This window comes from Neofelis nebulosa, chromosome 13, assembly GCF_028018385.1.
Source record: "Neofelis nebulosa isolate mNeoNeb1 chromosome 13, mNeoNeb1.pri, whole genome shotgun sequence".
Classification (NCBI taxonomy): Eukaryota; Metazoa; Chordata; class Mammalia; order Carnivora; family Felidae; genus Neofelis; species Neofelis nebulosa.
The window spans coordinates 62,739,046-62,752,101 of NC_080794.1; the positions used below are offsets into that span (position 1 = coordinate 62,739,046).

Genomic DNA, 13,056 nt, shown 5'->3' on the forward strand with positions numbered 1-13,056 from the left:
TCCATGGAAGCCCCTGCCTTACCTTAAGAAATCGAGCCAGCCATCATGAATGATGGACGGATCCAGCTGCAGAGAGAGGAAGTTCTCATTGACTGTCCTGACTGGGTTCTTGGTGCTCACATCAAGTAGAATCAGGGTCTTTTCCTTCAAACCTGGAGCTCTGTCTACAGGCAAGGGTCTCCTGTCTCCAGCTTGGGAGGAAAGGGAGAGATGGAGCAACAGAGCCAAGAAGAGAGCCACGGGGGCTAGGCACGAGGGGGGGCGGGAGTTGCTAGAGGGCATGGCTTCAGGGAAGGCACAGAGCACCCTCATTAAATCCCTCTGATTTAAACCTCTCTTCCTACAGGGTCTCACTGGTGACTAATTGTCCTTATCTAAAGTGTGTGTCTGTCTGCCTCCCCCCCCCCGTTTTTTTTCCTTTCCTTTTTTCCCCCCTCTCTTGCTCTCTTTCTCTCTCTCTCTCTTTTTTTTTCAGTGTTTTGGTGCTGGTGGAGCGAACTCACGCCCCTAGCCAGCCTTCTCAGCGACTCGTGCCAAGAGTACTCGTTCACCAGCACCGCCCCTTTAAGAGATTTCAACTGCAGACATTTTTTAACTTTTTAAAGGTAAGGGGGTGGAGGGGGGAGGCGGGAAGGAGGAGTAAGGGGTGGCGTTGTACCCTCCTGATTTAACCCTCTAGGGTCAGGAAGCGGAGAGATGGATCGAAACTGTGTGGTTGTAACGTTTTGGGTACGGGGCGGGACGTCTTGGTTTTACTTCCCTCCGAGGGAGGCTCTGGGGAGGGCGGTTCTAGCTTCCATCCCGACAGGAAAGCCCCAGCGCCAGCCCTGGGCGCGCTGGAGTAAAGATTGCGCACTCGCCGTTCGCCTGTTTCTCCGGACAGCATTTCATCCGCGCTGGGCCCTTTCCTTTTGGTTGAGGCAGCCACAGCTAGAGTGGTTAAGTTGCAAAGGGGGTCCTGCGGTAGCGATGGTGATTCCTGCCAGAGCATAGAGTGCACTTCATGGACACAAGTATGGACCTCTGCGACGTGCTGGGCAGCCACACAGAAGCATCCTCTGACCTCGTTAGTAAAAACAGTGGCCAGAAGGAATACAAAGAATGACCAGGTCAAAGGGCTTATCCGCCGGTAGGGGCAAAGGGCCCAGGCTGCGCATGGCTCCGTTCTGACTGCAGCCAAGGAGAAAGTGTCTTGGGGACTTCAATATACGCTGACTTAGTTCAAGTCAAAGCCACTTGGTCGGTGCTTGGATATTATGGGCGGGGCTTCGCCCATCTGAGCCAAGGCTTGGCCACTCCGCTGCACAAGCCCATTTAGACTTGCCCTTCCAGTCCCTCCAGTCCCTCGACCACGGGCATCCCTCCTGCATGGAAGTGCGCCTTTATGGTGTGGGAAAGGAACAGAGTAACACAGCAGGGTTTTCAAACTCGGCCAGGAGTCACAGTCAGTGTCCGACCAGACATAGTCCCTGGATGCTCCAGAACAGCCAGGAGCCTCATGGTACACCACCGGCCCTAGCTCACAGACCCTGACCCACACCTCTCAGGCAGAGCCACGGGTCCCATACCCAAGCACAGGGTGAAAAGGCCCAGTTGGCTGTAGTGACATGGTTGGGCCCCACTTTCAACTTCTTTCTGGAACAAAATGGGCCTTCTACTTGGTAGATGAAGATCACTATTCTACCCACAATGGGTATTCATTAGCATCCCAGGGCCTCCAGACATCAAACAGGCAAAATTCTAAAATGCAGATTCCCCAAATGTGGATGTGCAAATGGCAGTCTCAGAGACCACAAAAACTGAAATGGCAACCTGTCTCCCCTTCTTTCCCCCCAGACAGGATTCAGGAATCTGAAAAGGGCTGGAATATATGACCTTCAGCTGAGGTTCCCTGAGGAGATTCTTTCAAACCAAGCAACAAAGAAATACAGAGGTTAGGTTGGGTTAAACTGGGAAGTGCCATGAAGACCTCATAGAAGTAGACCGGCATAAAATAAGGCCAAAGGAGAAAGAAAATCCAAGGCATATTATTTAAAGATGATTTTAAAAACCAAGATGTTACACTGAACTATTACAAGTAGGCTTCGGCCCTTAAGGCCTGCCTGCTTCTTTTGGTTCCTGAAAATTTCTAACACAACTAAATCCTTTAAAATATGTATGGTTTTGGGGCGCCTTGGTGGCTCAGTCAGTTGAGTGTCCGACTTTGGCTCAGGTCGTGATCTCACAGTTGATGGCTTCAAGTCCCATGTCTGGCTCTATGCTGACAGCTCAGAGCCTGGAGCCTGCTTCAGATTCTGTGTCTCTCTATCTCTGCCCCTCCCCTGATCATGCTCTGTCTCTGTCTCAAAAATAAAATAAACATTAAAAAAAATTTTTTAAAGATATGTATGTGTTTCTTGTGTGTGGGTGTATGGTATGGTGTAAGTTCCAGTAAAAATTATTGTAATTTTAAGATGTGTACTGAGTACCTCCTTAAGATGGTGACGGCCTGGAGCAGATTTTATCTTTGTATCTCAAGACCCAGACATTTAGCAGGCACTCAATAAATGTCTATGAAATAAATTAATGGTAAATCAAATCATGCTCAACACACTAAAATCATGTACTGCTTTCAGGAAGAAATAAATAAGAAAATAATATGACTTTTACTTGTCACAGTACCTTTGTTTTAGGTTTCTGTTCAGTAATTTGTTTTCCCAGTTATTAGTATTTTCTGGTCAACTCCTTTAGGAAATACTTATCTTACAAATTCAGAAGCCATTAGTTTATTTGCTATACTCAGAATTAAAACCAATTCTTTATGTTTAACAAGGAGTCAGATTTTCCAAGGGCCAAAACACACCCTGGCTTACAAGTGAATGTACTTTTAGAAACCACATTCATTGGGACCAGAGGACAACCACATAAATGAAACAGATCACTCACCTACTAGATGTGTATAATTAACGTACCTTTCAAAAATATGTACTCTTGGGGCTCAGGATGAACTTGGGATCAATGAGAAACTGCTTAATTATTAACTTTATCCATGATTTTTGCTTACTTACCCAACTATTCTATAATTGTTTGGTGTCCTAGTTACTTTAACCACTATTTAACGTTCTCATCAGAACCTATATGTAGTACAAAAATCAAAACCAACAAAACTGTGATTTTTAAAAAAAAATTCCTGATGAAAACCGTCTTCTTTAGCCACTGAAATTCTAGTCATATACAGCCTCAGGACATCAAGGCAAAGAAAGCAATTCAATAACATTTAAGGAGTTCCAGATAGCCCTGGTTGACTCCAAGATGACCTGATTGTTTGGTCCTTTGGTCTAGTGTGGATAAAGATCTTCACAGGGCTACACTTTCCAAAAAGCCTCCCTTCCCCATATCATGGTTTTTGTCTTACTTCCCATCTAATCCTAAATTATATGCTGTAAGTAGCTCCTCATTAATCTGTATATTAGATTGGTTTCTACATTAGTTTCTAGGTGCTGAGTGGCAACCACCTGTACCTCTGTTCTGTCTTAAATTGTAATTTCCTAGGGGACAAGAATTGGGCCTCAGTATAAAATATGAATTATTGTGAACTAGATGCATCTCCTTGGAAATGCTCTTCCTGATGTTACTGAATGGTCCTCATAGATAAATTCCTTTGATATCTAGGAGTCTAGGTTCCCAAACCTTTAAAAAAATCTTCAAGATTAATTTGTTCAGTGATTTCTAGACTGTTTCAAAATAAATATTAGTGGAGAAGAATTGACATATATTTGCCAACTTTTTATTTTGTCTAGCAAGAACCTTAAAAAATCTATCAACTATTTATCACTATTACTTCCCAAAAGAAAAAAAAAAATTTAACAGCCAAAAAAAAAGTTGAAATGGTATTTCAAAAATAAAAAGCAAGTGTTTAAACTGAATAAATTTGGGGGCGCCTGGGTGGCTCAGTCGGTTAAGCCTCCGACTTCGGCTCAGGTCACAATCTCGCGGTCCGCGGGTTCGAGCCCCGCGTCGGGCTCTGGGCTGATAGCTCAGAGCCTGGAGCCTGCTTCCGATTCTGTGTTTCCCTCTCTCTCTGCCCCTCCCCCGTTCATGCTGTGTCTCTCTCTGTCTGAAAAATAAATAAACGTTAAAAAAAAAAAAAATTAAAAAAATAAATAAATAAAATAAATAAACTGAATAAATTTAGCTTCATGAAAAATCACTACAGTATTTTTGTCATTTCATCTCAGACCAATAGAGATATGCCAGTGACCAATATGGTACCAGGACTAATGACTGGGACTAATGCTATACCCTGTGTTTATGGCCAAATTCTACTTTATAGTATACAGTATTGCTGCAAGATGTGCATGCTTTTTAATGATGGTCATCTTTACTACAGTAATTTCCACCCATTTTTCCTATGCTTTTTTCAGCCTCTCACAAACTCACTGACTCTAAATGCCACCTCCCTTTCTATTAAATATTCAGAGCTATAGTTATGTCTATACTCATTTTCCCCTTCTGGAAGAACTATACCTAGATTTCAAATAACGAAAAAATTCTTGCCACAGTAACTGCAACTGAGAAGCACTCTGAAGTTATAGCAGCCAATCTGCTGTCTCATCATTGCCTGTAGACTTGTTCATGATGACTTATTTATTCAGCTCTTGTGGTCACACCAGGGTACCCAGAATTATACACATGCTATCTTAATCTTCTCAAAAAACTCTGAGAGGCAGATATAATTCATTATTATACATAGTTTACATATGAGAAAATTGACTCAGAGATATTAAGCAACTTCTCATGACGCTGCCAGTAAGTGGTAGCAAGAATTGAAACCTAGGGCTACCTGACTTCAAAGCCTATGTCTGTGTTCCTAACCAACACATTCTACTGTAAGTGGCTAAAATGTTGCATACCCTTTAACAACTTGTTAATGTACGGTGGAAAAAACCTTGGACTAGGAGTTGGAAGACCTGAGTTTAAGTCCTGACTTTGCCAGACCCTAGCTTTTGTGACCTTGAGTAAAATTTTTAACTGTTGTGTCAGCTGCCTACCCTGTAAAACTAATGTAATACCCTAGAGTAAGTAGCAAATAAGGTTATATATGGAGAAAATGTTTTATGAATTCCAAAATATTATACAATTGTGCTATCGGTTTCTTGTTATCTCTTACTCCCTTTCCCCCATACTTGCCACAAATACATCCCCTTAATTGATGACTGAGGCAAGAATTAAGATATATATAAAGAACTTAGTGATAAAGTTGAAACAAAAGGTCAACTCTAATAATGATGTCAATAAATGCAGAAATAAAACAAGTACATACCACACAGTTTAACCACGCAGACACTTCTGCCTGTGACTAGCATCTGAAAAAGGAAAAAAAAGAAGTTTTACATGCCTTCTTCGTTTTTTCACCAGGACAGAAGAAAGCAAAGGAGTGGACAAAGGACAGTGCTAGGGAATAACAAAAGCTGTCTCTGTCATGCTTAGAGGAACAAGGGATAACAATACTTTCTCCACATGGAAAGTTGAAAAGGAATTTCAACACTATGATTGCTCTACCTCATTATATACATAAACTCATAACCATAAATGTAAATGACTCTAAAGAGTTCAGTTCAAAATCCCTTAGCATGTTTGGGGGTAGGGATGACAGTTATTTGAGGAACTGCTATAGGTGGAAAACCAAGTAACAGAAAAATAGATTAAGTTTATTCATGTCCTTAGTCACATTCACATGATGGTAAAACAACCATCCTAGGCCATTTTGCCTTTTGTACATTCAGATTAGTCCTGAAAAGCATCATGTTTTACTGGAAATTGCATGGGCTTTGGAGTTCAATGGACTTTGATTAAACCCAGTTTACAATTTACTCTCTGCTCTCACATGAGAGTAAATTGTGAACTGGGTTTCACAATTTATTGTAAACAAGTTGAACAAGTCATTTACTCTTGCTGAGCCCCAATTTTCCCATCTACAAAATATACTTCCCTCCACGTGTGCTCTGAGAATTAAATGAGGTAAATGTCTTTAGTTGTTGGCATATAGTTACTATTCAACTGTCATTTTCACTGGTTGGGTTTCATGGTAGAGATAAATATAATCTGCATATATAAGGTGGGAAGAAATTTATATACTGAAACCAAAGGTTTTGAAATAATTAATAACTTATAGGTATACCTTCTATTTTATGCTTATAGCACAAATAGGACAAGCTTTATCCTCATAACTCAGGTAAGGAAATACAGAGTCAAAAGGTTAAAAATGCTGTTTCTTGAAGAATCTGAGGTGAAAGCCAGTTCTACTGACTGATAATTAGACTATGCTTTTGGCATGTTTGTTACTGAAAATACCCGAGAACTTTACATATAATGTCCCAGGACAAAAATTGGGATTGCCTTTCACATATTCTGTGACTTCACTAACTATAAGTTGTTTATACATACCTTCAAACAACTATAATTTGCCTGCAGTTTCCACTATACCACTTTCCTAGTCAGACAATTCTAAGAATTAATGCAAAAGATAATTTCTAAGAAGCTGAAATATATAAATCTTATTTATTTATCTCAATATATCTCCTATTTTAGTATCTACATTGAGAAGTGGAAACGGTAATAAGACATTTGCATGGAACACAGGTGTGCTTGTTGACCCCCCAAAGAGCAACTAACCACGATTGCATTTTCTTCTGTTCCCTAGGCTAATGGCACACTTTGACCTTTTTAAATACCCTAATGTGTTTAGTTCATAATGAGAGTTAAACAAATATTGGCAATAGAAAGCCTACCACAGGTTCAGTCTACTCATCAATTAGCAAAATCAGTTGATAGACTATTTATATATACAACTGAATATTTTACCTCTGCCCATATTAACATCTAGATCCCTAACTCTTTGAAGTAGTTTTGTTGCCATATAAGCAATCCAAGTTCTTCCTTGGTTCAAAATCAATTATGCTAAACCTTACCAACATTAACTCTCACCAAATTTTCTGATTCTTCTAGTTCTTTTGGTCACCTAGAGACAATGATGTGCTGTAACTTTTAGAAAGTATGCTTCATTTCCATCAGACATTTAAATGTTACATTTCTGTCTTGATTTTCTGAAGCCTAACCAACACAGTACTGTGTTTAAATACTTTTATGTTTTTCCTTTTGAGGAAGAAATAAAAATAATTTGATAGTCTAGGGTCAATGACATTCATCTGTGGCTGCACACTAAAATCACCTAGGAGCTTTTTAAAAATAATCATGCCTGGGTGCATTCACAGATATTCTGATAACTGATTTGGTGTGGGGCCTCAGCATATCCTGGATCCATTGCTATACAACTCTATTTGGTTTCTAGTTTCAGCAAGCAAATTAATTAATTAATCTTAGGGAGAGAGGGGCAGAGGGAGAGGGAGAGAGAGGATCCCAAGCAGGCTCCATGCCCACCACAAGCATATGGGTCTCAATCTCATGACCCTGAGATCATGACCTAAGCTGAAATCTAGAGTTGGACGCCTAACCTACTGAGTCACCCAGGTGCCCCGAGAGAACAAATTTAGATGGCAAGGGATATCATGTTATTTCAATCTATTTGATTCTTAGGTTTCAGGTAATAAGGAGCAAGAGTTATCTCAAAAAAATTATCAGAATCTACTCTGTTCCAAGTTCAGACAATGAAAGTCAGATAGTGAGAGACCATCCTCAAAGGAGGAAAATTATGCAAGTAAACACCATTTATCCTATTAGCTTTAATAGATTCTCAAATAATTGTTCCTTTATGCGAGAAATGTTTTCCCTTAAAAAAATGTTTTCCCTTTACACCATCAGATTGGCAAAATGTAAATACTGGATAACACTAATTGTGGATGTGGGGAGATTTTGCAAGGAGAATGCAACCTTCTTGCACCCCAATGAGAGTTCAAATGGGTTGGGCCATTCTAAAGAGTGATCTGGCAATATTTAATGAAATTACATATGTATATTCCCTAAGACCCAGCAATCCCACGATGGGCACAAATTACCCAACCACCTCACAAAAGACTCACAAAGGACTTGAACGAGGGTGGTCAGTAAAGCACTGATTTTAATACAGAGGAATTAGAGGCACCTAGATGTCCATCACAAGGGAAACGGACAGGTGAAATGATGAGGGCAGCAGTTATAAACAATGAACTGAATGTACACACAAGAACATGGATGGGCTTTAAAAAGAATGATAAGAACAAAAAACCCAGGATATAATAGCATAATAACATTAGTACAAATTAAACACACACACAAATATATGTTACAAGGATACAAAAATATCAAAGGACATACATCAAACACATTTGATGCCTATAAGGTAATCATTCAAAGGAACAAAATAAAACAAAAGGCTTTGCATGGACCAATGTTAAACACTTTCCTGCATTCAAGGTAATACTTAACCAATTTTCTGGGGAATGAAAGGGAGAAATATTGAGTGCTGACTATAGGCTAGGTAGTGTGTCTTTCCCCCACCTTTGGGGTCCAAAGAATATCCTTGCCCTTGGAAATCTCACAGTCTAGCTGGGAAAATCAACAGGTTAACAAAAATCCATTTGATAAGTGCTACGGTAGAATTTGGTGAAAACTGCTGTGGTGAAAACTGCCATATATATATATGTCTGTTACTTGATACATATGTAATTTTCGTCACAATGATGATAAATATATCATACTTTAATGAGTTGGTCTTTTTTTTTTTTTTTTTTTTTTCTTATTTTTAACCTGTCTTCTAGGTTTTCTCCTATATTTCTGCTTTGGTAATGGCGAAGGGTTGCCAGTAGTAGAAATGTTGGAGTGCCATCTGCTGGTGGAAATGTTTTAAATTCCCCATCTATCTCCCAATCCATTTTCAAAAAACAAAACTATCACATATATCATAGGATATCTGGGCTTGAAGGAAACTTAGAGATCATCTATCTCAGGTGCCTGGCTTTAGAGAGGGGCAAATATCTCCTTACAAGATCGCATCTAACTTAAGGGAAATGCATACATATGTACAAACTCTCACACAACCTCATCTGTCACCACTGCAACAGCTTCACAGAACTCTATGGTAAAGACTCACGAAGCTAAACTATCTAAAATTTCCCAGATAAACATATAAAAGAGGGGTCCATAGACATGTTTAGATATTCATACGAGCTCATTTCCCAGGAGAACAATCTTCAGAAGGCAGCTTACTTCAGTGCTAAACAAGCGATCTTAGCTTTACTATTTATTAAGAGGCTGTAAGAAAGTTCGTTAACTTCCCTGAATCTCAATCTCTTTATATGTAAAATAGGAATAGTGATCTAATTTACAGAGTTACCATAATAATTTGTGGGAGTACATGTAAAAATAAAATGCCTAGCAAAGTCACAGAAATATTTAATGGCTAAATAAGCCTCTAATACTAATTTAAACATGCTTTCTTAATCCATCCTCAATGATGTTAGCTCTTCCTCTGATTTATATTTGATATTTATATTTAATATAAATAATTTGCCAGCTCTAAGAAATTCCATACAATTAATTCCCATAAAAATGTAAACGGAAGGCAAAATGTGTTTTAATAGTTCATTGTACATCTGGTCAGATCATACTTCTGCTCTAAGGCCTTTCTATTCAAAGTGTGGTCCACAGATCCAGCAGCGTCAACATAACAAATGCAGAATCTCAGGCTCCCTCCCAATCTACATTTTAACAATTCTTCAAGTGATTACAATTCTGATTTAAAGTCTGAGAAGCATTACTTTAGGGGACAGCAGATAGAACCTGAGCTCCATTATTTCAGAAGAGGTTTCCAGAACTAGCTGCTCTGCTCCTCTTGGCTAAATTTATCTATGTCTTAGTAATTAAGTACTGAAATGTTTTCAGTTCCTTAAAACTACTCTTTGCATAACACATAGCACTTAACATCACAACCCATGGAAAGAAGGGAGAAAGGAAAATGCAATATTACTGTGTCATTAAAATGATATTCCAAAGCCAAAGAAGATAGAAATTGACAGGGTAAATACTACAAGGAATGAAGTTGCAGGGTTTCTGTTACTGATGATGAAAAAGCAATTGTAAAATATGGAACAGATCAGTCCGAAACATCATGCAAATTAATGTCCACAGATGTGTCTATGCATCTTTGTGAGAGTAATGATAGATGAAGCAGCAATGTCAAATCTAGCAACAGCCAGCATCAGCTAGGGAAACAACTCCCAGTTGCTGGGAAGTCTGGAAGTTCAGGTGATGGAAAAGCATTAACTTCATGAATACAAAATTGGGCATGGCCGACCTGAGCTTTTAATCAGATTCTCTTAAAAACAAGTACTGTGTTACTCTGTCCTGTGAAGACAAAGCAGTTATCAAATATTTATTTAGTATCCACTCTGTGCAAGGCATGATGGAATCAAAACAAAGTCACACTATCAAAGGGAAAGAATAGGCACACAGTAGCATGCACAGAGGTAAACAGGCAAAAACTGTTTTTGCCAGATGAAGATTTAATATGAAAGACTCAATATGAAAATAAAGCTGATGTCAATGTAATCCCTTCATCATTTCAAGTCTGAAATCCATCTACCCACCCATGTAGATAAATAATAATATATAAAATAAGTAACTTTCTTGAGCACTTATTAAGTACCAGGAACTGTGCAAAGTGTTTTAATGCATTATCTCATTTCATCTTTACAATAAAACTAATAGGCAGGTTCTCCTAGCCTTATTTTAAGAGGGAAAAAACTGAAGTTTAGAGAGAGTAAACTGCTGGAAGTAACTAGTAAGACGTAGCTGGGGGATTCAAATCTAGGTCTGTCATTCCAGAAGCTAAACTTTTTTTTTTCCTAGAGAGCGAGAAAGAGCACACAAGCAAGTGGGGAAGAGGGGGGGAGAGAGAGAGAGAGAGAGAGAGAGAGAGAGAGAGAGAGAGAGAGAGAGAGAGAGAATCTCAAGCAGGCTCCACACCCAGCATGGAGCCCAATGTGGAGCTTGATCCCACAACCCTGGTTAATTACTCAGATATTCTAAACCAGTCTATGTCACATATAAGTAGGGTAGGACCATATATTTAGAGTTAATAAACACTTAAATCAATATAGTTTATCTTTTAACTTTCTCTCCTCAATCTAAATGGCACCCCCCCCTTCTGTATCACGGAGGATACAGTCTGAAGAAAACATATTTTATTTTTCAGCAATATTGATCATTTGATTTTCTCTACAGAGTTTGAATTTGCTATACAATGTATAGTAATGTATAAAAACTAAATCTATGCCCATAATTATGTGTACGTTTACTGAGCATATTCTGAATAGAGAGTAAGGCATACAGAATATGGCTCCCAAAGCCACAGAAATCCCTTAATTCATTTTTTTTTTTTTTAATTTATTTTTGGGACAGAGAGAGACAGAGCATGAACAGGGGAGGGGCAGAAAGAGAGGGAGACACACAGAATCGGAAACAGGCTCCAGGCTCCGAGCCATCAGCCCAGAGCCTGACGCGGGGCTCAAACTCACGGACCGCGAGATCGTGACCTGGCTGAAGTCGGACGCTTAACCGACTGCGCCACCCAGGCGCCCCAGAAATCCCTTAATTCATATGCACACGTTCTGATTTATGTTCATTCATTCTCCCTCTTTCTCTCTCACACATGCACGCGCGGACATACACACACGGCAAAGAGTAGCAGGCATATTTAAAAACAGTACAGACAACCAGGAAGATTTTGTATAATCCAACTTGTGGGTAGGTTCAAGGATCCATGGGAAGTCTGAAGGGCCTGAAGCACTCTGGGCCCTGTGAACTCAAAAAACCGACTACCCAAAACTCCCTTCCATAAACAAACCCCATAATAAGGAGAAACGTTTGGGAAAAGAATCTACATGGTACAGCATATAGATAATTGAGGTAAAGGAAAAAGAAAACTCAGATAAAATTAGAGGAAGGGGAACAAAACCAGGATATCTCCAAAAGCAATAGGCCATACTTTTTAACCCTACACACACACACACACACACACACACACACACACACACAGGAGCTCTATGGCTATGAAGCTAGAAAAGCTCTCCTAATCCACCTCTCCTTTCTAAAAGTTCAGGCAAACTAATTATGCATAAAAATGAGCAAAAAAAAAAAAAGAATCACAATCAACATCATGCAAAAATATTGTAAGAAAAAAGAGAACAAAGGTTGAATAACCTCTTTAGAAATAATAAAATTATTCCAGAAAAGACATGCCCATAAAAACTACAACCTAATATTTCAAATCACAGTGAAGAGAATTAAGAAAATGGTAGAAGATATAGAAGAAAAGCATATATCACAAACAGAAAAACTCTATAAAATGGAATGACAGAACTCAGGAAAGAATCAAAAATAAAAGAAAAACATCATTTTATAAATAAAGAACAAGAGAAATGAAAGGATAAATAAATATAAAAGATACTGCCTTAAGGAGGGAGGTGGATTGAGAGATGGGTGAAACAGATAAAGGGGATTAAAAGTACACTTATCATAGAGGTGCCTGGGTGGCTCAGTCAGTTAAGTGTCTGACTTTGGCTCAGGTCACGATCTCATGTTTCATGAGTTCAAGCCCCACATTGGGCTCTCTGCTGACAGCTCAGAGCCTGGAGCCTGCTTCAAATTCTGTGTCTCCCTCTCTCTGTTCCTCTTCTGCTCACACTCAGTTCGTCTCTCTCCTTCTCTCTCACTTTCTCTCTCAAAATAAACATTAAAAAAAATTTTAAGTAGACTTATCTTTATGAACACTGAGAAATGTATAGAATTGTTGAATTATTACACTGTACACCTGAAACTAATACAACTCTATGTTAATTATACTTCAGTAAAAAAATGTTTAAGGAAACATTCAATTTTAAAAGATAATGAGATAAAAAAAGAGAAAAAGATAAAAAATTTTTAAAAGAATTTCAGAGAAAGTGACAAACACAGAAATAGATACAGGGAGAAAAGATCTAACAAATGTATAATAGGAGATCCTGAAGAAGAAAACCAAAGCAGAACAAAATAAACATGAAAAACCATTATTCAATAAAACTTGCCTGGAAAAAAAAAACT

General features: G+C 38.9%; 1 protein-coding gene across 3 annotated transcripts in view; it reads right to left on the reverse strand.

Annotated features, from left to right (window-relative positions):
* Nucleotides 1-374, reverse strand: part of HPSE2 (heparanase 2 (inactive)) — a 688,711-nt gene extending 688,337 nt beyond the window's left edge. The window contains exon 1 of one of the 3 annotated variants that reach the window (XM_058697425.1): nt 23-363. In XM_058697425.1, coding sequence (XP_058553408.1) covers nt 23-312 — 290 coding nt within the window. In that variant the 5' untranslated portion in view covers nt 313-363. Of the gene's footprint in view, nt 1-22 lie in introns of all 3 variants that reach the window. The other 2 variants (XM_058697426.1, XM_058697427.1) reach the window with 2 other exon arrangements.
* Between the last annotated feature and the right edge of the window lie 12,682 nt (nt 375-13,056).